General features: G+C 41.6%; 1 protein-coding gene across 1 annotated transcript in view; it reads right to left on the bottom strand.

Moving 5' to 3' along the window:
• LOC109891148 (receptor tyrosine-protein kinase erbB-3-like) overlaps positions 1 to 25,409 on the bottom strand; it is a 36,486-nt gene that overhangs the window by 9,846 nt on the left and 1,231 nt on the right. Inside the window, exons 2-20 of the mRNA XM_020483482.2 lie at positions 17,311 to 17,465; positions 14,304 to 14,490; positions 13,736 to 13,861; positions 13,010 to 13,072; positions 12,745 to 12,863; positions 12,460 to 12,601; positions 12,123 to 12,236; positions 11,876 to 11,993; positions 7,563 to 7,636; positions 7,347 to 7,437; positions 4,447 to 4,664; positions 4,187 to 4,319; positions 3,972 to 4,065; positions 3,536 to 3,690; positions 3,401 to 3,454; positions 3,114 to 3,255; positions 2,863 to 2,982; positions 2,594 to 2,692; positions 1,647 to 1,832 (exon numbers count right to left, since the gene is read on the bottom strand). Coding sequence (XP_020339071.1) covers positions 1,647 to 1,832; positions 2,594 to 2,692; positions 2,863 to 2,982; positions 3,114 to 3,255; positions 3,401 to 3,454; positions 3,536 to 3,690; positions 3,972 to 4,065; positions 4,187 to 4,319; positions 4,447 to 4,664; positions 7,347 to 7,437; positions 7,563 to 7,636; positions 11,876 to 11,993; positions 12,123 to 12,236; positions 12,460 to 12,601; positions 12,745 to 12,863; positions 13,010 to 13,072; positions 13,736 to 13,861; positions 14,304 to 14,490; positions 17,311 to 17,465 — 2,390 coding nt within the window. The remainder of the gene's footprint in view (positions 1 to 1,646; positions 1,833 to 2,593; positions 2,693 to 2,862; positions 2,983 to 3,113; positions 3,256 to 3,400; positions 3,455 to 3,535; positions 3,691 to 3,971; positions 4,066 to 4,186; positions 4,320 to 4,446; positions 4,665 to 7,346; positions 7,438 to 7,562; positions 7,637 to 11,875; positions 11,994 to 12,122; positions 12,237 to 12,459; positions 12,602 to 12,744; positions 12,864 to 13,009; positions 13,073 to 13,735; positions 13,862 to 14,303; positions 14,491 to 17,310; positions 17,466 to 25,409) is intronic.

The raw sequence follows: 25,409 nt of genomic DNA, 5'->3' as shown, positions 1-25,409 counted from the left end.
TATACAATGCCTTCAGAAAGTATTCACACACTTGACATTTTACAAATGTTGTTAAGTTACAAAGTGGGATTAAAATGTATTTAATTGTCCTTTCTTTTGACAACGTTCGACACACAATCCTCTGTAATGTCAAAGTGGAAGAAAAATTCATTGATTAGAATTACCTATGGCAGCGGTTACAGCTGTGAGTGTTTCTGGATAAGACCAAGAGCTTTCAATACCTGGATTGTACAATATTTGCAATAAGTAAATTCTTCAAGCTCTGTCAAGTTGGTAGTTGATCAGTGCTAGACAGACATTTTCAAGTCTTGCCATAGGTTTTCAAATCCGATTTAAGTAACTGTACCTAGGCCACTCAGGAACATTCAATGTTGTCTTGGTAAGCAGTATATATTTGACCTTGTGTTTCAGGTTATTGTCCTGCTGAAATGTGAATTTGTCACCCAATGTCTGCTGTAAAGCAGACTGAACCAGGATTTACTTTAGTATTTTTCCTGTACTTAGCTCTATTCTGTTTCATTTTATCCTAAATAACTCCTTAGTCCTCCCTAGTCCTAGTCCCTAGTTTATCAAAAAAATAAATACAGCAATCACGTAATACTAACATACATTATTCCTCTGAAAAATACCCATAACATGATGCAGCCACCACCATGCTTGAAAATATGAAGAGTGGTACTCAGTGATTACGTGTTGGATTTTCCCGAAATATAACGCTTTGTATTCAGGACAAAAAGTTAATTTCTTTGCCCCATTTTTTGCAGTATTACTTTAGTGCCTTATTGCAAACAGGATGCATGTTTTGGAATATTTGTTATTCTATACAAGCTTCCTTCTTTTCACTCTGTCATTTAGGTTAGTATTGTGGAGTAACTACAATGTTATTGATCCTTCCTTAGCTACTGGCGTGACTGGTAGTCCCAAAGGGTGGCGCACAATTGGCCCAGCGTCGTCCGGGTTTGGCCGGTATAGGCCGTCATTGTAAATAATAATTTGTTCTTAACTGACTTGCCTAGCTAAATAAAGGTTCAATTAAAAAAAAATGTAAAAATATTATCACAGCCATTTAACTCTGTAACTGTTTTAAAATCACCATTGGCCTCATAGTGAAATCCCAGAGCCGTTTCCTTCCTCTCCTGCAACTGAGGTATGGAGGACGCCTGAATATTTGTAGTGACTGGGTGTACACCATCTAAAGCATTATTATTATTTTTTAATTGTTGCCCTTCTTTGCGAAGCATTGGAAAACCTCCATGTTCTTTGTGGTTGAATCTGTGCTTGAAATGTACTTCGACTGAGGGAACTTAGAGATAATTGTATGTGTGGCGTACAGAGATGAGGTAGTCATTAAAAAATCATGTTAACCACTATTATTGCACACAGTGTGAGTCCATGCAACCTATTATGTGACTTCTTAAGCAAATTTTTACTCCTGTATGTTTTTATGCTTGCCATAACAAAGAGGTTGTATACTTATTTACCCAAGACATATCAGCTTTTCACTATTAATTCATTTGTAAAAAAAATTCAGGCTGTAACACAACAAAATATGGAAAAAGTAAAGTGGTGTGAATACTTTCTGATGGCGCTGTACATAATCACTCACCCGCTCACCCAACCAACCAACCACACACACGGTATCTCACCTTGGCAATCTGCACACACCAGTTGAGCAGCCTCTGTGGGTCCAGGCTGTCCCTGTGGTGCCTGATGTGCTCCAGTAAGGACCCCTGATTGCTTAGCTGGGTGACCAGCTGGAGACTAGCACCTGGACAGACACCTAAGAGCCTGACGATGTACTGGTGGTCCAAGCTACCCATCACCATCATGTGCTGCAGGGGTTATCAGAAAAAAATCTAACAGCATTAATAACAGTTTCTTTTTCCCCCCAGAGATTCAGTGTTTAATAGTTACATGTACATGGTTGCAGGTGTGATTGCAGGGTAAAGTGAAAATCCTAGGCCTTGAGCTCCAACATGCAGAACTAAGTGAAATAAAATAATGAAATGGTAATAAAAAACAATATCAATATAAATAGCACTATATACAGTACCAGTCAAAAGTTTGGACACACCTACTCATTCAAGGGTTTTTCTTTATTTTTATTATTGTATACATTGTAGAATAATAGTGAAGACATCAAAACTAGGAAATAACACATGGAATCATGTAGTACCCAAAAATGTGTTAAAAAAATCTAAATATATTTTATATTCTTCAAAGTAGCCACCCTTGATGACAGCTTTGCATACTCTTGGAATTATCTCAACCAGCTTAATGAGGTAGTCACCTGGAATGCATTTCAATTAACAGGTGTGCCTAGTGAAATGTTAATTTGTGGAATGAGTAGGTGTGTCCAATATTTTGACTCGTACTGTACATCATAACAACTGTAGCTGTGATGAATAAGTAAATGTCCATTGGGATGGAAGCAGAGGAAAGACTATGGGGTGGTAATAACATACATATTAACAACTGCAACAGTGATGTATGTCGGTGGGGTGCAGCAAGAGTCAAGATAAGTGGGTATCAGGTCAGTATGCTTTAATGGGCAGGGGTTCTTGAGAGTGGGTGTGTGAGAGTGTTTTCTTACCTCTGTGATCTCATGGAAGGTATTTTGCCCCATTCGATCATGAATAGTCTTTATGGCCACGGGGATCTTCACTGAGTCTCCCTCAGGAATCCAAATGCCCTGAGAAATATGGAGGAAAAGAGAGGGGGAGAGGGGTTACCTCACAATGAAACAAAGACAAGTAAGGTAAGTAGCACAATACATGTAGGGTCTACGGGAAAATCGGAGAGGTGCAGGGTGATGATGATTAATAGGGGCTTTAAGAGGGTGACGGTTGATGATGTAAACACCTTGTGGACGGAGCCGAACACACCGGTGCCCAGTAGCTTGATCTTACGGAGTTCAGTGACCTTCAGGATCCTGGCATGAACTTTGACCACTTTCTCACCAGGGTCCAAAGGCTCAAAACTCTACAGACACATGCACGTCATGCACACAATTAATATCGACACATATCAAGACAATAGACTACACATACTCTTATTAAGAGATCCTAATTCTCTCTCTCTTACACACACACACACACACCATCCCTTCCCACCTCTCCACTCTCCAGGTATCGCCTCATGGCTCTCTTGCGCCGGATGGCAAGACCTCGGCGGTACAGAACACTCATCACAAAGATGGAGAAGCCCACTATCACTGCTGCCAAAACTCCCAAAACAATTCCTGTAATGGATTGGCTGGAAAGAGACACATGTATCAGCCAATCAGCACCTGATATACAATAATGAATAATGCTACGTTCTAGACTAAACAAAACTTACAGGGAGGAGAAATCAGGTTGTCAAGTCACAGGTAGAAAAAAAATATAGAAACTAAACTCACCCATCAGTAAATCTGGTGGAGTCCAAACAGTCCCCAATTCCTGGGCCTGAGCAACTGAAAACACAGAGCAGAGATATTTAACACATACGCACACGCACACGCACACATTCCCCCATTCTCTAACTCGTCTCTCACCCCTGGGTGCAGTTGAGGTGGCAGGGCTCACAGCGTCTCTGCTGGTTGGGGTATTTAAAGATGAGACCCTTCTCCCCCATCACTCCTTCAGGGCATGAGGAAACACAGTGAGGACCGTCCCTCAGACTGGCACACACCACACACTCATTAGCTCCCTGCAGAGAGAAAGTGAGAGAGTGAGAGGGAGAAAGAAAGAAAGTGAGCGAGCGAAGGAGCGAGAGAGGCGGAGAGGGCGGTAGAGAGATGGAGACAGTTGACAATATCCATGTAATTGTGGTTCAAAATATTATCCACAAGGTGGCAGTGAAGCACTACATTTCAGATAGTCCTGAAAACTTTGAGAGACACTTTTCAACTAATCACTCTGAGCTCATAGAACTGTCTTTTTAAGATGCTTTGAGAAAGGTCTATGGGCAGATGTTAGAGGTGAGCACACCAGTCCTATGCAGGTGGGCTGTCCCTCCTGGACCTCACACTCCGAGTGACAGGGCATACACTCTCCCTTCGGACTTGTAAACTCACGCCCCTTCCTGGAGAAAAGCAGAGATTGAGATTGAAAAATAGGTTAAACACATAGTCACGTACACACATTGAGACATACTGACAAATCTACATTATAATAAAGACGCATTTTTTTGAATGAGTACTGACCCGGTGAGAAATCTGCACTGATTGACACAGGTTCCTCCCCGGCTGTAGTTCTTACAGGATAGACACTGGCCTGGCCCAGGACCCCAACACCCCTCCGACGAACACAGAGGGTCACACATGTGCCCCTCCGCAACTACACACACACACAGACAAAAAATATGCAAAAAACTATGAGTAATTCACTAGTGTACCTGCAAAAAAAATTTACTTCATGATTTTGAAGATGTCACCCAATCTCTTTCCTCTATCCCTCGTCTCACCACATTGGCTCTGGGGTCGGTTGTCCTTGACATCGATGTTCTTCTGGTGGCGCTGTGGGCGGGAGCTACTACTGAAGAGGCGTGTCCAGTTGACGGTGTGGTGGTAGCATAGCTTCCTGTTTCCTGTGATGTAGACACCGCCGTCATTGATACTCTGTAGTGAGCGCAGCCCCAGGTAGGTCAGTGACGGGATACGCATCACCAGCAGGGCGTAGCCCCTAGAGAAGAGGGAGGAGGGAAGAACGCAGGAGGAGGAAGAGAAGCAAGGTAGAGGGATAGGGTGATGACAGGAAGAGAGAGAGCCAAGAGAGAGAGAACCATTAAGGTGGAGGGAATGGAGGATATTTCAGAAAAAAATATGTACAAATGTATATTGGTGCTGGGAACATCAATCAAGTCAGGAAAGAGAGGTAAATGAATCTCAGATAAGGCATTGCTGCTCCCAAACATGAATGAATTGTCTACATGTAGACAGAAAATGTGTGTGTTATTATGTATAGAATTCATATGCTATTGTGGTAGAGACTCCTAATAGCCAATGTGGTCATCAGTGGAGACTGCTCACGGGAGGAAGGGGAGGACCAGCCTCCTCAGTGAATTTCGTAAACATTTTAAATGTAAAACATTAAAAAAGTTATTTAGATAAAACTATAGTAAATACAATGACATGTCACCAAATAACTGATTAAAACACACTATTTTGAAAAGAAGGCCAACAGTAGCCTCAACAGCACTCTGTAGGGTAGCACCATGGTGTTGCCGGAGGACAGCTAGCTTCCGTCCTCCTCTGGGTACATTGACTTCAAAACAAAACCTAGGAGGCTCATGGTTCTCTCCCCCTTCCATAGACTTACAGTAATTAGGACAACTTCCGGAAGGACGTCCTCAAACCTATCAGAGCTCTTGCAGCATGAACTGACATGTTGCCCACCCAATCAAAGGATCAGAGAATTAATCTAGTACTGAAAGCATAAACTACAGCTAGCTAGCACTGCAGTGTATAAAATGTGGTGAGTAGAAACAGAAAGACAATAGTTGAACAGTTTTGAACAAATTACTTTCTTCCAAAATGAAGGCGAAGCAAGAGCGAAATAGAGAGTCATTTTTTTCACTTTCAGTTTCCCTTACTTAGCTAGCTAGTTTCGCCTACTGAAACACCCTGCTCAAACAGAGGGATGCTATGTTAGCTAGCTGGCTATGACTTTCCAACACAACACTGGAACTCTTCCAAGTCAAGTTGTCACTGTGACTAGGGTGGGCAATCTAGTTTCTTTATTTCTATGTTGGTGTGGTTCCCAAGCAGAGGCAGCTGTCCATCGTTGTCTCTGATTGGGGATCATATAAAAGTTGTCCTTTTTCATTTGGGTTTCGTGGGTAGTTGTTTTCTGTTCAGTGTCTGCACCTGACAGGACTGTTTCGGTTTTCCCCTCTTTGTTATTTTGTTAGAGTGTTTTGAGTATTACATTTATCATGAACACTTATCACGCTGCGTTTTGGTCCACTCCTTCATACGACGATCGTTACACAAGTTAAGCTTTTGTTATTAGTAATTTATTACCACCAGGGCCTGCCAGTGTAACTGCTTACTGACTGTACACTAACTTTACTGTATGATTCTAGCGGGTTTACTAACACGTTCGTTATTTTAGCTATGCTGACTATGACGTTACTTTAGCTTATGGTGACAACGATGTAGGCTGTTTGTAGAGGTTTGGCTTGGAAAGGTTTTTTCGCCTGGTCGCATACAGCTGATTTGTTGTGCATTGAAGTCCACAAGCAAAGCGAAGAGCAGGAATACAACGTGGCTGTTATGAGAGTGAACTCTGTTACGTGTGATCAGGTGTGTAATCATTCTGTCGATTCTGTTGAAAACGTTCCTTAAACGTAAGCGAACACAACAAAACGGGAATAAACACACCTGAATTTGTCCAATAGAAACTCTCGTTTGCAACTGTTGGACTAATGATCACAGCCTATATCAGCTAGATGCAGGCAAAAGCGTGCAAGGCGGTATTTAATATCACTTTCTGTCACCTCAAATTTGTCTCTCGACCTGTGTGCTCCTACGTTGTAAACTTTCATTCATAGACTAGGTTGTAGCAACCTCATGATGGGTATATGGAAAATTAGAGGATCATGTAGTAGCCTACACCTATAACCTGTTACATTGAACTGGGTGAACAGAATATGAATGAGAGTCATCCAATATGCTGTAAAAGAAATAAGGCCATGCTCATGAAAAGAAAATCGTCCTCCTTCATTTTAAACGGCACTGACCTCCACTGGTGGTCATAAGGTCAAGTTCAAAATACAATCATGAGGATTATACCTCAACTACACTAAAATCCCCCACCCATCACCAGCTGAGACACTTCTCATACAGTTCAAGACCACTCGTAACCACTTCAGAGGATTTTTGTTTTGTTTAGCATTGTCTGAGTATGACGCTGTTTTTTCAGTTCACACAGTATCAGGAAGATTAGTAGTCAGATAGATTAGTAAAACAACTGTCACACACACTACTGGACTTTTTAGAGTGCCCGCCGCTGATGGAACAAATTAGAGCAAGAGAGGAATAGAGAGAGCGAGAAAGGAATAGAGAGAGCGAGAAAGGAATAGAGAGAGCGAGAGAGAAAGAGAGAAGAGACCGATAGAAAGGGGAGCAGAGCAGGGGATGAGAAATGGGGTGAAAGGGGATGAGAGATAAAGTGGTGACGACACACAAGACAAGACACAACAGGGCAGTCTATGCATGCATGTCTACAATGCAGTTAAGCACAGATGGAGATGGAAATGGGTTCAGTGGACACATACTGTAGAAAGTGATATTTCTTAAGTGCAGAGAGGCAAAGACACAAGTCTAATGTCAGAGAGTGAGAAAGACAGAGATAGATGGTCACCTGTAGAGGGTTCTTCCTTGTATGGTTCCCAAGTTGGAGAACACCGACAGGTCAGTCAGATTTTCAGGCCACGACTGGATACTCAGAACATCTGGCAACCGCAGAAGGTGTTAAAACACAGAACACCTTCCAAACACGAATACATCATATCACTCACACTGCTGCCACTAAACAGACACATGCATTTGAAACTTCAACACACACACGAGCACACACCTGTGATCTCTCTCACAGTTCTAAAGATCTTCAGTTTCTCTGGGTCCAAAGCTGTGATGTTGTTGTAGGGATCACTGTGTATAGAAGATCATCCAACATAAATAGTGAGGTCCATTGAAAGGTAAACACATCAAGTTGACATTACTGTGCCATTTTGAATATGTATACAGCAGCAGTCAAAAGTCTGGACACACCTACTCATTCCAAGGTTTTTCTTTATTTTTACTATTTTCTACATTGTAGAATCAAAACTATGTGATAACACATATGGAATCATGTAGAAACCAAAAAAGTGTTAAAACAAATGAAAATATATTTAATATTTGAGATTTTTCAAAGTTGCCACCCTTTGCCTTAATGACAGCTTTGCACACTCTTGAAATTCTGTCAACCAGCTTCACCTGGAATGATTTTCCAACTGTCTTGAATGAGTTCCCACATATGCTGAGCACTTGTTGGCTGCTTAACCCTTCACACTGCGGTCAAACTCATCCCAAACCATCTCAATTGGGTTGAGGTCGGGTGATTATGGAGGCCAGGTCATCTGATGCAGCACTCCATCACTCTCCTTCTTGGTCAAATAGCCCTTACACAGCCTGGAGGTCTGAAGGTATTCGTGGTCGGAGGTGACAAAAGTTTGAGGCGCCGTTGTCCAGGGGAGAAGCTGCCCAGAGGTTACTCCAGCTTTGGCAGGACTCCCTCAGTGTGGCTGACTATGCGGTGGATTTCCACACGCTAGCAGCGGAGGGTGCCTGGAACCCGGAAGCGCTGTTCGACACTTTCCTGCACGGAATATCGGAGGGAGTAAAGGACGAGCTTGCAGCCCGGGAACTACTGATGGATCTCGACTCACTCATCGTTTTGAGCATCCGGCTCGATGGACGGCTCTGGGAACGTAGGAGGGAGAAGAGGTCTCACTCAAGGATCCCACCTTGCATCTGATGGACTCAGGATGTCCCCAGCCAGTTTACCTCTTCCCAAGCCAAAGCAGCTCGGCAGGGCTAGGCTGTCTCCAGCCGAACGCGTATGCAGACTTAACACCCAGAGTCTGTATCCCCACTCCCCACTCATCCCCACTCAACCCCTCTCCTTTCCCATGACTGTTAGAGCACTAGACGGGCGTTCTATAGGCCGGGTCACCCACCATACCACCTCCATCAACCTACGAGTGTCGGGAACCACAGCGAGACGATCCAATTCCTGCTAATTGATTCTCAGCAGGTTCCTTTGTTATTGGGATTCTCTTGGCTCCAGTGACACAATCCCTCGATTGACTGGTCTACTGGTGCCATTGTGGGCTGGAGCCCGTACTGCCCCGGACATCTCCGCCATTCCCGCGGTGTATCAGGACCTCCGGGAGGATTCAGTAAGGCCCGGGACACTTTGCTTCCGCAACACCCACCGGTACCCAAGGATGTTAAGCCGGATGCGCTGGCACACCGCTATAGCCCCTCTGGATTACCGACCTCTGCCTGACCTGACCATGAGCCTGCCTGCCGTTCTGTATTTTTGCCCCACCACTCTGGATTATCGACCCCTGCCGTCCTTGACCTGTTGTTTGCCTGCCCCTGTTGCTGTAATAAACATTGTTACTTCAACACAGTCTGAATTTGGGTCTTACCTGAAACGTTGTAGTATACCGCCATAAGCAAACAGGAAAACGCTCATCCAAAGGTGGCTCTCCTAGTGGCCAGGGACTTTAATGCAGTGAAACTTAAATCAGTTTTACCTAATTTCTATCAGCATGTTAAATGTGCACAAAACAACTCCTTTACTCCACACAGAGTGCAAAGCTCTCCCTCGCCCTCCATTTGGCAAATCTGACCATAATTCTATCCTCCTCAAGCAAAAATGAAAGCAGGCAGCACCAGTGACTCTGTCTTTAAAAAAGTGGTCAAATGAAGCAGATGCTAAACTACAGGACTGTTTTGCGGAGTACACCACATCAGTCACTGGCTTCATCAATAAGTGTATCGATGGAGTCGTCCCCACAGTGACTGTAAGTACATACCCCAATCAGAAGCCATGGCTTATAGGCAACATTTGCACTGAGCTAAAGGGTAGAGCTGCCGCTTTTAAGGAGCAGGACTCTAACCTGGAAGCTTATAAGAAATCCCGCTATGCCCTCCGACGAACCATCAAACAGGAAAAGCTTCAATACAGGACTAAGATTGAATCATATTACACCGGCTCCGACGCTCTTCGGAAGTGGCAGGGCTTGCAAACTATAAAGGGGAGCACAGCCGAGAGCTACCGAGTGATACGAGTCTACCAGACGAGCTGAATAACATGAATGAGAGCATCAGTTTTTCCAGACGACTGTGTGAATCCGCTCTCCTCAGCCGATGTGAGTAAGACCTTTAAACAGGTCAACATTCACAAGAGCGGATGGCTAGACGGAATACCAGGACACGTACCCCGAGCATGCGCCATAGTCCCTGTGCCCAAGAAAACAAAGGTAACCTGCTTAAATGACTACCGACCCATAGTACTCACGTCTGTAGCCATGAAATGCTTTTAAAGGCTGCTCATAGCTCACATCAACACCATTATCCCAGAAACCCTAGACCGACTCCAATTTGCATACCGCCCCAACAGATCCACAGATGATGCAATCTCTATTGCACTCTACACTGCCCTTTCCCACCTGGACAAAAGGAACACCTATGTGATAACGCTATTCATTGACTACTACTTAGCAGTCAACACCATAGTGCCGTCAAAGCTCATCACTAAGCTAAGGACCCTGGGACTAAACATCTCCCTCTGCAACTGGATCGTGGACTTAACTCCAACACCATCATTAAGTATGCAGATGACACAACAGTGGTAGGCCGGATCACCGACAATGATGAGACAGCCTATAGGGAGGAGGTCAGAGACCTGACCGTGTGGTGCAAGGACAACAACCTCTCCCTAAATATGATCAAGACAAAAGAGATGATTGTGTACTACAGGAAAAGGAGGACCGAACACATCCCCATTATCATCGACGGGGCTGTAGTGAAGCAGGTTGAGAGCTTCAAGTTCCTTGGCGTCCACATCACCAACAAACGAACATGGTCCAAGCACACCAAGACAGTCGTGAAGAGGGAACGACAAAACCTATTCCCCCTCAGGAGACTGAAAAGATTTGGCATGGGTCCTCAGATCCTCAAAAGGTTTTACAGCTGCACCATTCTGATGGAATGCATCATTGCCTGGTATGGCAACTGTTCGGCTTCCAACCACAAGGCCCTACAGAGGGTAGTGCGTATGGCCCAGTACATCACAGGGGCCAAGCTTCCTGACATCCAGGATCTCTATACCAGGCGGTGTCAGAGGAAGGCCCTAAAAATTGTCAAAGACTCCAGCCACCCTAGTCATAGACTTTTCTCTTTGCTACCGCACGGCAAGCAGTACCGGAGCACCAAGTCTAGGTACAAGAAGCTTCTAAACAGCTTCTACCCCCAAGCCATAAGACTCCTGAACATTAATCAAATTGCTACCCAGGCTATTTGCATTGCCCCCACCCTCTATGCTGCTGCTACTTTCGGTTATTATCTATACATAGTCACTTTACCTACATGTACAGATTACCTTAGTTACCTCGACACCGGTGTCCCTGCACATTGACTCTGTTACCTGTACCCCCTGTATATAGCCCCACTATTGTTATTTACTGCTGCTCTTTAATTATTTGTTATTCTTCGGGAATTTTTTAAAAACTGCATTGCTGGTTAAGGGCTTGTAAGTAAGCATTTCACTGTGCGGTCCACACCTGTTGTATTTGGTGCATGTGACACATACAATTGGATTTGATTTTGATTTGATTGCCTCAAACGCATGAAGAAGGAAAGAAATTCCACAAATTAACTTTTAACAAGGCACACCTGTTAATTGAAATGCATTCCAGGTGACTACCTCATGAAGTTGGTTGAGAGAATGCCAAGAGTGTGCAAAGCTGTCATCAAGGCAAAGGGTGGCAACTTTGAAGAATTTTAAATAACATATTTTGATTTAACACTTTTTTGGTTACTACATGATTCCATATGTGTTATTTCATAGTTTTGATGTCTTCACTACTACTCTACATTGTAGAAAATAGGAAAAATAAATAAAAACCCTTGAATGAGTAGATTTATATTGAATTATTTTGTATGTTTATTGGATAGAAAGAGCTAGAGCTGAAAGGTAGGAGAGAGAGAGTGCTGTAAAAACATTGGGCCAGATTGGAACCTAAGCTGGTAGCAATACATCATACATGTGCTCCAAAGGCAGCTAGACTACCCCATGCCATGCCATTTTGATAGAATATTGCTGCTGTCACTCACCCTTTAATCCCGGTGACCAGGAAGTGAAGGCTACCCTGGATCTTGGTGCAGTTGATGAAACTGTCAATGTTCTGAGAGTCCACTGTCTGCCTGGAGGCTGTGCCTGTTCCTTGACAAGCTAGATATTTGAGGAGAGGAGAGGGGAGAAGAAAGGAGAAGAGAAAGGGGCAGGTTGCTGGAGTAGAAGACTCTCTATAAAGCAATGATAGTTGAAGGGTGTATGTGTGAGCACTGGACAGCCGGGTACCTTTGGGACAGAGGCCTCCACAGGGCTCACACCTCTTCACTCCTTTCTTCTCCATCTCCGTCTTATAAGAAGGGCAGCTGCTCACACACGAGCTCCCGTCCACCACAAAATTAGCTGAGAAGGAATGTAATGTGAGAGAGAAAGAGTGGGGCAGAGGGACAGGTAAAGGGAGAAAACCAAATCATTACAATCCACAAGGAAATCCACAGGAAGATTGGACCATACTAGAAAATTGATAGATTGAATGAGGACAATGAGTGAGACATGATGGTCATGGTTATGGCCAGGAGTTGACTGGTGAGGGGAAGTGGGGAGAGCATGCTGTGTGTGGACTCACTGGGGCACTGGGCCACACAGATGGAACTGTACTGGTACTTGGCGCTGGGGTTGGGCTCCAGTTTGAAGGTGTGCTTGTTGTAGATGAGGGTCTGGGGACACTGGGGCACACATGAGCCTGAGTTGTTGAAGTTACGGCAGGCCTGGATAGAGAAAAAAACACAGTTATATGATACTGTATGCATTGCTTAGTAGTATAGTTTTAACCCATACATTTTTTTGCAATGACTATCAAAGCTCCTTTTAAGACTTCTTTGCGGTGTGTTTGTGTGTATAGCAAACTCACAAAGCAGTCGGTGTCCAGGGGTCCAGTGCAACCTCCTGCACACTCCATATGACAGCATTCACTAGGACTCCTCCCAAAGCAGCGGCCATTACACTGAGGGGCACACACTGTCTTCGTCACTGGGGGGGGGGGGGGGGGGCAGAGAGAGAGATAGAGAGAACTTTGAGCCAAGCAAACTGACTGAGCTGGGTTGTAGGACATTACATCAGAGCGAAACTATCTAGTGTTGTCAGAAAATGAGAGCCAGGGGTCAAAAGTGACTCACAGCTCTGGCAGGTGTCATTCCTGGGCCCCCAACATGGACCGCCGCATGCCTCATCACATGGCTCTGAAAAACATGTCAGAAATGTTAGAAAATGTAGAAACTACATCACACAAAAACATAGAAGAAGACGGCCAGCATCCTGGAGTCGCCTCTTCACTGTTGACATTGAGACAGGTGTTTTACAGGTGCTATTTAATGAAGCTGCCAGATGAGGACTTGTGAGGTGTCTGTTTCTAAACCTAGACACTCTGATGTACTAGTCCTCTTGCTCAGTTGTGCACCGGGGTCTCCCACTCCTCTTTCTATTCTGGTTAGAGTCAGTTTGCGCTGTTCTGTGAAGTGAGTAGTACACAGCGTTGTAACAGATCTTCAGTTTCTTGGCAATTTCTTGCATGGAATAGCCTTCATTTCTCAGAACAAGAATAGACTGACGAGTTTTAGAAGAAAGTTAATTGTTTCTGGCCATTTTGAGCCTGTAATCGAACCCACAAATGCTGATGCTACAGATACTCAACTAGTCTAAAGAAGGCCAGTTTTATTGTTCTTTAATCAGAACAACAGTTTTCAGCCATGCTAACATAATTGAAAAAGGGTTTTCTAACAATCAATTCGTCTTTTAAAATTATAAACTTGGATTAGCTAACACAATGTGCCATTGTGTTAGTCCTAGCACTAATCTGAATACATGTAATTTCTGTGAGTACATCTACCTCCTGCTATACTCACGTTCAGGCCCGTTCTCGTTGATGATGACTTCAGAGTCTCCATCCTTCACTATGTCCAACCAGTTCACCTGAGGGGTATAGCTCAGGAACTTATTCTGAATGATCTGCACCCCTCCCTCCAGTATCTCTTTGGAACATACACACACACACACAAAGGAAGACAAACAATTAGTTTAACAGGCCAGAACATGTTGGTGAGTAACCAAATCAAAACAGGCACAAATTTGTATTTCTCTCTCCGCAGTGCCTCCTCTCATCTCTCATGCTACAGTTGGGAATTGAAATTTGAATTTCATTGTACTTCCTGGATTGACTGGAATTGACCCCAATCCTGCTACTGAAGTTCGTATGGTAGTTGGCATGTGGACCATGATAACCATGTTGCAGTTCATGATGATGATGTGTATCACTTAAAGACTTATCTTCATCACAATAAAAAAAAAATGTGTGTGTGTGTGTGTGTGTGTGTGTGTGTGTGTGTGTGTGTGTGTGTGTGTGTGTGTGTGTGTGTGTGTGTGTGTGTGTGTGTGTGTGTGTGTGTGTGTGTGTGTGCGTGCGTGCGTGCGTACCTGTGAGGTGTGTGAGACCCAGCTCCTTCAGTCCGTGTTGGCCGTCCTTTTGGTAGTTGACGAGGACAGCCAGAGCAAAGCGATCCTCGTACAGAGTGGTGCCTCTTATGACACGGAGCTGGTCCAGCGGCAGCCGGCTGAACTGGTTAATGGCAATGAGGATGTAGCCCGTCACTTCTCTAATAGACTACGGGGGAGAAGAGGTCAGGGAAGAAGGAAAGAGGAAAAGAGAAAGCGGAAAGAAAAAGGTGTTACTGTAGACGGAAACAGGATACAGATATGTTCCTCATTGTTGATCTTGGAGAGCTGCAGTGTGAGCAGGCATTTGTCACCTGATTCAATTGAATCAACTACACATCAAGACCTTGATTTGCTCAATGAGGTGTGTTAGAACTGGGCTGGGAAAAAAGCCTGCATGCAAGTTTCCCTCTAGTATGCGGAGTAAAGAACATTTACTTTTTATAGTCCCGTAACTGCTTGTTGCAATTTCGATGAGGCTCTTGTGTTCAGATATCGGTAAGTGGACTGGAGGCAGGGCATGAAAGGGATAACGAATCCAGTTGTTTGTGTCGTCCGTTTCAGGGAAGTACCTGCGTAATTGTGCACCCAGCTCACTCAGGTGCTTCACTATATCACATTTGACATTGTGCATAAGCTTGAGTTCATTTGTACACAAAAAATCATACAATGATGGAAAGACCTGTGTGTTGTCCTTGTTAATGCAGACAGAAAAGAGCTCCAACCTCTTAATCCAAGCCTCAATTTTGTCCCGCACATTGAATTAAATTGAGGAGAGTCCCTGTAATCCTAGATTCAGATCATTCAGGTGAGAAAAAACATCACTCAGATAGGCCAGTCGTGTGAGAAACTCTCATCATGCAAGTGGTCAGACAAGTGAAAATTATGGTCAGTGAGAAAAGTTTTAGCTCATCTCTTGATAAAAAAAAAAACGTTTCAATACTTTGCCCCTTGATAACCAGGTACTTCTGTCATATGTAAAAGCGTTACATGGTTGAGAAAGAGTTCAGGGGCCTTGCTTTAACAAAGTTTACAATTTTCACTGTAGTGTCCAAAACATCTTTCAAGCTGTCAGGCATTCCTTTTGCAGCAAGAGCCTCTCGGTGGATGCTGCAAGTGGCGGGAGCAACTGCTTGCACGCGAGTTACCACTCCACTATGTCTCCCTGTCATGGCTTTTGCGCCATCAGTATAGATACCAACACATATTGACCACCAAAGTCCATTTGATGTCACAAAGCTGTCCAGTACTTTAAAAATATCCTCTCATGTTGTCCTGGTTTTCAGTGGTTTGTAGAAGAAGATGTCTTCCTTAATTGACCCAGATGAGAAAGAAACGTACACCTATTTAGGTGAGGTGGTGGCACTTAAAAATTAAAGAAGAGCCGCACACTCTAGGAGCTCAGATGCAATAATTTAATAACCTAATAATCAACGTTTCGACAGAGAAGCTGTCTTCATCATTAATTGACCCCCCATAAACGTAATGGACATATACAGTACCAGGAGCTGTGCCAGGACCACCACATCTGTTGAATCATCCAGCTGTAAAGCATACAATTTACTGGCTTGTATGCGAAGCAGTAATTGTTTCAAAACATCTCCTGCCATGTCACTGATGCGTCTTGAAACAGTGTTGTTTGATGGCATTGTCTGTATAGTTTTTTGGCCTTTTCCCCCAGCATTGTCCCAGCCATATCTGCGGCAACAAGAAAAATGAAGTCCTCCACAAAAGTATGGGGCTTGCCTGTCCTAGGGAATTGGTAGCTCACCATATAAGACGCTTCTAGCCCCTCCTTATTAATGGTATCTGTTGCTTTTATACATGTCTTACTAGTCAAAAGTCTTTATTCTCGCTCAAAAAACTAATGTGGCTTATTTTTTTAATTGTCATGTTTCGTTTCTAAATGTCTGCGCAAGAGTGAAGGTTTCCCGCGAGAGAGTAACGGTTAATGTGATTGGATGTTAATTATTTGACTAGGCTACCTGTATTTGACATTGTGTTGTTATTTCACTGAACACTAGATGGTTTAATTGTATTTTTGGTAGTGAAACGAGGCTACTCAGGCGAGAAAAAAACCTCACCCAAATGTATAGCCCCATTGGAAAATAAAAATGTACTATTTGAAAATGTGAAGAATTATATATATATTTTTATATACATATTTAAAAAAAATATGAATCACATTTTTATTTGGTGTATCTCCAACGGCATTGCGTACGCGTGCCCCAGTTTGGGAATACCTGATGTAGCGGATCATGTACTGTATGGTAGCCTGACATCTTAATTCTAAAATTCAACAACTTTGAATATAACATCACAACAGCCCTCTTACTCTCTCACTCATCAATTCTTACCATGACAGCCATAACATTAGGTAACTACAGTACAGATGTGGGATCTTAATTTGATCATCCTGTTGCAGGAGAACTTGTAGTGTATTTGAGGTTTAAAAAGGCTTTTGAATGTATCAACTCCTACAAAAAAAATTCCATTAATTATAATCCACATAATATTTTACACTTCCTGTTGCTGCAGGATAATTTTTCTGCTGTACCAAACTGGCTCAAATTAAGATCCTATACCTGTGCCATGACAGATAAACTAGTTACAGGCAGAGGCATATACAGTATATGGCTCTGTTTACGGATAACTAACTGGTTTTCATGGCTTTGTGTTAAGTTACCATGGCTGTGTGATCAGTTACCATGGCCGCGCCACAGTGATAAAGGTTTCACAGGGGAATGTAAGAGGACTCATTGTGTACAGGAGACAGTGACATCATCCACAAGAGACAAACAATGATAAAATGTCTGTGTTGTTCTCTGTGCCCCAGAGGGAAGTGTGGCCTGACATGTCTGATTGTGTGTTTAGTGTTGGCACTATATATATATAGACTTCTATTGACTGGAGTAGATGATACATTCTCCTGGTGCAAGACACACACATACACACCTGTTGCCATTCATCCACCTGTTCATCCCCTCACCTGAAGAAAGGTGAAGTCCCTCCAGTGTTCCATCATGGTGATCTCCAGGTTACCCATGATGATCTCACAGCCACTGTACATCTCCTTCATTAGCGTGTACTGCGTCTGTGAACTTCCTGTCACGCTTAGTGCATTTTGGGTGCCGGAGCATATCACTGGGGGAAAGATGGGTAAAGACATTTCTTCAGTTTTAAGGATTTCAATTTTTAACTCTAGCCTATGTTGTTGTTGTACTGACACATTTTGTGTAGTTTTGATGTAACACATCAGGTCACAACTTACAGTCAAATCTGACTATGACTAATACATGTTAGTGCTAGGAATAATAAATAACTTGTTCACGTTTCCTTCTCATTCCCTTTAGGCTAGTGCTACATATAATACAGTGACTGACTGTCTCTGGGGCAGACCTACAAGGCCTTGTTAATTGTGGACTGTAGGAGTCCAGTCCTTTTCCCTTTCAATGTCATTGCAACTGAGACTGTTTTGCTAATCACATCTTAGCCAGATGTCCAAAGAGAGAGAGAGAAAAAGTGAAAGAGGGAGAGAGGAAGGAAGAGAGGCTAACTGGATAATAACATGTGTTTTTTAATTGTAGTTGCTGTTGCTGTTCCATTAACATTTTTCCATATATATCAATAAGTTATTTATTCACAGATTCACAGACAGATATGTCTCTAAGAACAAGATATACTGAGTTGGGTTTGATGGGACAATGAACTTTAACTAACATGAGGTACTGTAAATAGACCATGTTGTCAAGTTCATTTGCACGTTTTACATGTTGTCTATGTGCTGTGTTCCTGTGCTCTCACAATTATCTGAAATAAATGTTCAGCATTAAATCTGGAGACTGTGAGGAGTCACACAGACATGTGCTAGGAGTGTGTTAACATGTACTAGTTAATTCGCTTCACACAGGAAATAACAATCAGTAAAAGCTAGCAGGTGATTCTGGTGAGAGTAGCATAGTGTGTGAACAGTCCAATGAGCAGGCCCAGACATCATAAAGCAGTAAAGCAGAGATAGTAGACACTTTATTGTGTTTGTGAAGGAAAGAGAGCAAGAGAGAGAGAGAGAGAGAGAGAGAGAGAGAGAGAGAGAGAGAGAGAGACGAAGGACAGGGGTACAAATAGTGTTAGGTCCAGAGTGAAATGATAGTTTCTTAAGGCTCATCACAATATTTCCCCGTGAATGGATGTTAGAGAAAGAGAGAGAGTGTATGTGTGTGTGTGGGGGGGGGGGGGGGGTCACAGGTGCTGACTCTAGTATGGAGGAATGTGAACACACACAGAGCCAGACAGTGCACACTGACTCTACCTTGTTAGAGGGTCAAGGGACATTCCTGAACACTAATTTAGCAGCGTGCTACATTAGACCAGTGCTCTTCTATCCTGGTCCTGGACACCCACAGGGTTGCACATTTTTGCTATAGTCCAGCATTTGCATACATGTGCAACCCGCATTGTGAGGTTGCATGAGAGTAATAAACATGTAAAAAACAAGGATCAGAAATTATTATATAATGAACCATCAACTAGATCCAAGGTGTACAAGTTACAGTCAAGCACAGTGTTCTGTAGGAGTTCTGTTCAGCTCAAATTGGACCCTGGACTTTGTGCAATGTATACACATTTGGTCATTGGAAACCCATTAGATTGTAATTATGTTCTTATGTGTACATTTCCCAATGAGAACCATGTTATCACTACCCCACCTAGGTTAAGCGTTGGGAGAAGCCTGAGCTGGGTCACTGCTATCAGTAGATGGCTTAAAGCTGTTGACACTCAACCAGTTCAATTGCCTGTTGAGAAATAGTCCTGTGCACCTGCACATGTACACCCAGGCACACACAATCACGAAAGTATACAATCACCACACAAACACTAATGTGTATGCAGGCACAATAATTGAACACAAAGAAATGAAGAATCCATGTATACCAGGTCATCAGATGAAAAAGAACACACATACAAAATGTTCCATCACAGTAATTTACATTAACACACACACAAATACACAGACAGGCAGAGCAACATGCATGTTCAAATATTGCTGGAGAAGTGAAGAATCTGAATGGGCTGATTAGGTGGGTTCCCTTGGAATTGAGACACTTCAGTATTTGCAGATGGCAGACAGAGAGAGATGGAGAGGGGTGGAAGAGTTCACAGAAAACTCACACACAGTAGCCTAACACGATAGAAAACATTACTTCGATAGACAGTAACCTAACACGCTAGAAAACATTACTGCCATAGACAGTAACCTAACACGCTAGAAAACATTACTGCCATAGACAGTAACCTAACACGCTAGAAAACATCACAGCCAAGGACAGTAACCTAACAGCTAGAAAACATCACAGCCATAGACAGTAACCTAACACGTTTGAAAACTGCCATCGACAGTAACCTAACAGCTAGAAAACATTACTGCCATAGACAGTAACCTAACACGCTAGAAAACATTACTGCCATAGACAGTAACCTAACAGCTAGAAAACATTACTGCCATAGACAGTAACCTAACACGCTAGAAAACATTACTGCCATAGACAGTAACCTAACACGCTAGAAAACATCACAGCCAAGGACAGTAACCTAACAGCTAGAAAACATCACAGCCATAGACAGTAACCTAACACGTTTGAAAACTGCCATAGACAGTAACCTAACAGCTAGAAAACATTACAGTCATAGACAGTAACCTAACACGTTTGAAAACTGCCATAGACAGTAATAACACACTAGAAAGCATTACTTCCATAGACAGCAACCTAACATGTTAGAAAACATTACTGCCATATATAGTAACCTAACACACTAGAAAACATTACTTCCATAGACAGCAACCTAACATGTTAGAAAACATTACAGCCATAGACAGTAACCTAACACATTTGAAAACTGCCATAGACAGGAAACTAACACGTTAGAAAACATTACTGCCATAGATAGTAACCTAACACACTAGAAAACATTACTTCCATAGACAGTAACCTAACATGTTAGAAAATATTACTGTCATAGACAGTAACCTAACACGTTTGAAAACTGCCATAGACAGGAAACTAACACGTTAGAAAACATTACTGCCATAGATAGTAAACTAACACGCTAGAAAACATTACTTCCATATATAGTAACCTAACACACTAGAAAACATTACTTCCATAGACAGTAACCTAACATGTTAGAAAACATTACTGTCATAGACAGTAACCTAACACACTAGAAACATTACTGCCATAGATAGTAACCTAACACGTTTGAAAACATTACTGCCATAGATAGTAACCTAACACATTTGAAAACATTACTGCCATAGATAGTAACCTAACATGTTTGAAAACATTACTGCCATAGATAGTAACCTAACACATTTGAAAACATTACTGCCATAGATAGTAACCTAACACATTTGAAAACATTACTGCCATAGATAGTAACCTAACACATTTGAAAACATTACTGCCATAGATAGTAACCTAACATGTTTGAAAACATTACTGCCATAGATAGTAACCTAACACATTTGAAAACATTACTGCCATAGATAGTAACCTAACACATTTGAAAACATTACTGTCATAGATAGTAACCTAACATGTTTGAAAACATTACTGCCATAGATAGTAACCTAACACATTTGAAAACATTACTGCCATAGATAGTAACCTAACATGTTTGAAAACATTACTGCCATAGCCAGTAGCCTAACACTCTAGAAACATTACTCAGTCCTGGATTAGGTTTAGTTGTAATTTTCATTCATGTTTCCAATGTTTTAACACTCAAAAAGTGGAGTGGAAAGAAAAGTGAAGAAAAGAAAGAAAAGAGGGAGGAGGAGATAAACACGTTTTATAAAGTGATATAAACGATGGATGAGGTAAACAGAAACTTGGCTCAGGACACCAAGAGATTACCGCATACCTTAGAGGTCTATTCACACACATGCCTCACTGAGATGTATGTTTTTATTACTTTGGTACTATTTTCACAAGTATATGCTGAATTTTAAAAACTTGTAATGCAGTCAGTCTTAAATTAAAAACCTTTCATTGTTTGTAAACATCTTTCACCACACAACCACTGATCCAAAAATATATGTTTACTATGAAATATAATGAGTATTGTATTGATATTGTATTACAGCACTGTAGGAGCTGGAAAAACAAGCATTTCGCTACACCTGCTGTAACATCTGCTAATCTTTGTACGTGACCAAAAAACTTTGATTTGTTACATAATAGTCATCATCATAGTAGTACATTCGAGTACATATCATACTTTTTATGTTTGGTATTTGGTATTTTGGAATGTTGGTCCACAGAAAACATGAAACATGACATAATACAGAACATTAATAAACAAGAACAGCTCAAGGACAGAACGACATCAATTTACAAATGGCACACATAGCCTACATATCAATACATACACATAAACTATCTAGGTCAAATAGGGGAAAGCTTTAAACCAGGTTTGCTGTTCATTTGAGATATAAGAGATGGTAGGGAGTTCCATGCAATAATAGCTCAATAAAATCTGTACACTTTCTCAAATTTGTTCTGGATTTGCGGACTGTGAAATGACCTCTGGTGGCATATCTGGTGGGGTAAATGTGTGTGTCAGACCTGTGTGTAAGTTGACTATGCAAACAATTTGGAATTTTCAACATATTCATATTTCTTATAAAAAGAAGAAGTGATGCAGTCAGTCTCTACTCAACTCTTAGCCAAGAGAGACTGGCATGCATAGTATTTATATTAGCCCTCTGATTACAGTGACGAGCAAGACATGCCTCTCTGTTCTGGGGCAGCTGCAGCTTAACTACGTCTTTTCTTGCAGCACTGGACCACACGACTGGACCATAATCAAGATAAAACAAAACTAGAGCCTGCAGGACTTGCGTTTTGGAGTGTCATAAAACCAGAGTATCTCTTGATTACAGACAGACCTCTCCCTATCTTTACAACCATTGAATCTATGTTTTAACCATGACAGTTCACAATTACATTTTAGTCATTAGCAGACGCTCTTCTCCAGAAAGACTTACAGTAGTGAGTGGATACATTTTTGTACTTTTTCCCGTACTGGTACAATCTACGGTAAAACCAAGTAATTTAGTATTCTCAACTTGTTCAACAGCCACACCATTCATTACCAGATTCAGCTGAGTTACAGAACTTAGGGAATGATTTGTACCAAATACAATGATCTTAGTTTTAGAGACGTTCAGGACCAGTTTACTACTGGCCACCCCTTCCAAAACAGACTGCAACCTTTTGTTAAGGGTTTCAGTGATTTCATTAGCTGTGGTTGCTGATGCGTATATGGTTGACTCATCAGCATACATAGACACACATGCTTTGTTTACTGCCAGTGGCAGATCATTGGAAAAATAGAAAAGAGTAGAGGGCCTAGAGAGCTGCCCTGCGGTACACCACACGTTACATGTTTGACATTAGAGAAGCTTCCATTAAAGAAAATTCTCTGTTCTATTAGATAGATAGCTCTGAACCCAAGATATGGCAGATGTTGAAAAGCCATAACACATACGTTTTCTTAACAACAGGTTATGGTCAATGATGTCAAAGGCTGCACTAAAATCAAACAGGACAGCTCCCACAATCTTGTTATTATCAATTTCTTTCAACCAATCATCAGACATTTGTGTCAGTGCAGTGCATGTTGAGTGCCCTTCTCTATAAGCATTCTGAAAGTCTGTTGTTAATTTGTTAACAGAGAAATAGCATTGTATTTGGTCAAACACAATTTTTTCCAACAGTTTGCTCAGAGCTGGCAGCAAGCTGATAGGTCTGCAGTTAGAACCAGTAAAGGCTGCTTTACCACTCTTGGGTAGCGGAATGAATTGGTCTTCCCTCCAGGCCTGAGGACAAACACTTTCCTCTAGGCTCAGATAAAAAATATGACAGAAAGGAGTGGCTATAGAGTCAGTTACCATTTTCAGTAGCTTTCCATCTAAGTTGTCAATGCCAAAAGGTTTGTCATTATTGATCGATAACAATAATTTTTCCACTTCTCCCACACTAACTATACAAAATTCCAACTTGCAATGCTTTTTTTCATTATTTGTTTTTTAATACATGAGTCCTGCCAAAGTTTGCCCACTTTGCCAATGAAGTAATCATTAAAAATAATTGGCAACATCAAATGGTACACATCATTCTTTATATCATCGATCTTGGCTTCATAATACAGTTTATTATTATTTTAGTTGAGTTTAGTCACATCATTTCTCAATTTGCAGTAATTCAGCCAGTCAGATGTGCAGCCAGACTTATTAGTCACTACTCACAGCAAAATCTTTTGTATAATCTCTTAAATACTATTTTAGGTCCAGCTTTCGGAACTTTGTCTTTCCTGGATATAGCCACTATATTGTGATCACTGCAACTAATGGGTACGGATATAGCTTTAGAACAAAGTCCTACAGTATTAGCAAAAATGTGATCAATACATGTGGATGATCTTGTTTCTGTAGTATTTGTAAACACCCTGGTAGGTAGATTAATAACCTGAACCAGATTCTAGTGAGAAGCTTATTCTTAACAGACATATATTTTAATTATGTAGTTCTCAAAAGTAATATGAGCATTGCTTTGTAAAAGACAATGACTTAATATGAACAATGTGAAACATGTATTTCTAGATTATTAAGTTTGGTGAAAAAGTGTGTGTAGGATTTTGTGTGTTGTACTTAGAGTTTTGAAAGAACTGCCTTTTTGATGATCTGTTTTGAGGTTTGTACTAAGAGTTGTTCAAATGTACCACATACTGGTGAAAATTGCATCAGTAATGCAGGGTATTATTTGTGATAGATGAAAATGGTAAATATTCACTGTAAGGGGTACAACTACCTGTGTTGCGAAGGGAACACTAGTGTTGACTGAGAGGTTCACATTGAAAAGTTCAGGGGTTACACAATAACATGCTAGAGTACATGCCTCACTAACCGGTGCGACAACATTTTTTTGTGACGTATCAGTAAATAAGAACAGGTGTCCCTCTAGTGAAGCAGTAAACACTGAGAGGATTACCTGTAAGGCACACATTGTTTTGTGCGGGCAGTTATTGTGCAATTACAAAGAAGGAAATGAAATCAAAGCTATAAATACATATTGGAACCATTTAAATAATAATAATAATAATATTGCGATATATCGTCAAAAATAATATCCTGATGTATAACTGTATTATAAAACCTGAACAGGTCAATTGTTTGTTTTTTATTAACCAAAAAGAATGCATTTTCTACAAGGGTGTGCATCATAATTCAATTAATCTTTACCAGAAATCACTAAATTATCAATCATTAAAAATACATTTGTGTCACGTAACAAGAATTAAATGATTCAGATCAATATGCTACCCTCACACGCACACGCACACACACACACACACACACACACACACACACACACACACACACAGACAAACATACGTGCACACAGACACACACACACATACATACACAGTTCCAGGTGATAGAAAACAAGTTTGAAGAGATTGAGGAAAATCCAAGCTTCAGAGATGCCTGAGAAAGTGTTGTGATAGGTATATTTTTATGACATGGCAGTTTTCGTTATCTCTGAACCCTGATATGAGTTTATGGCACACAGGGCCTTGTAATCTTGAGCTCTGTGCCACATCCCCGATGGCTAAGACAACAAAGGACTACCTGACCAGATCTCATGGTCACATATAGGACAATTAATCAACCAGTCCATCAATCGAATTATATTTCATTCAATTTGACTGGAGCCAACCTGTTACATATAGGACCAGCTGTCCCTCAGTAAATAAAGTGTGAGTATTCTAACATGCAGATTCAACTCTGGTCCATTGTGTAATAAACCATTTATTAACATGTTAAAAAAAAAATATCCATGCAACATTTACCAGCAATGAATGAATTGTTTACCAGATATTGATGAGGAGTTATAGATCTCTAGAGAATACATTGAAATAAGGATAGTGTGCTATGCAGAGGAAATAAAGTATTGATTTGATGCTTTTCAAAATCTACATGAAATATATTTGTACTGTTGTGTGACATGTACAGTATGAGTCTAT

The sequence above is a fragment of the Oncorhynchus kisutch genome, linkage group LG5 (genome assembly GCF_002021735.2).
Source record: "Oncorhynchus kisutch isolate 150728-3 linkage group LG5, Okis_V2, whole genome shotgun sequence".
Classification (NCBI taxonomy): Eukaryota; Metazoa; Chordata; class Actinopteri; order Salmoniformes; family Salmonidae; genus Oncorhynchus; species Oncorhynchus kisutch.
This window is presented reverse-complemented; position numbering and strand designations above follow the sequence as displayed.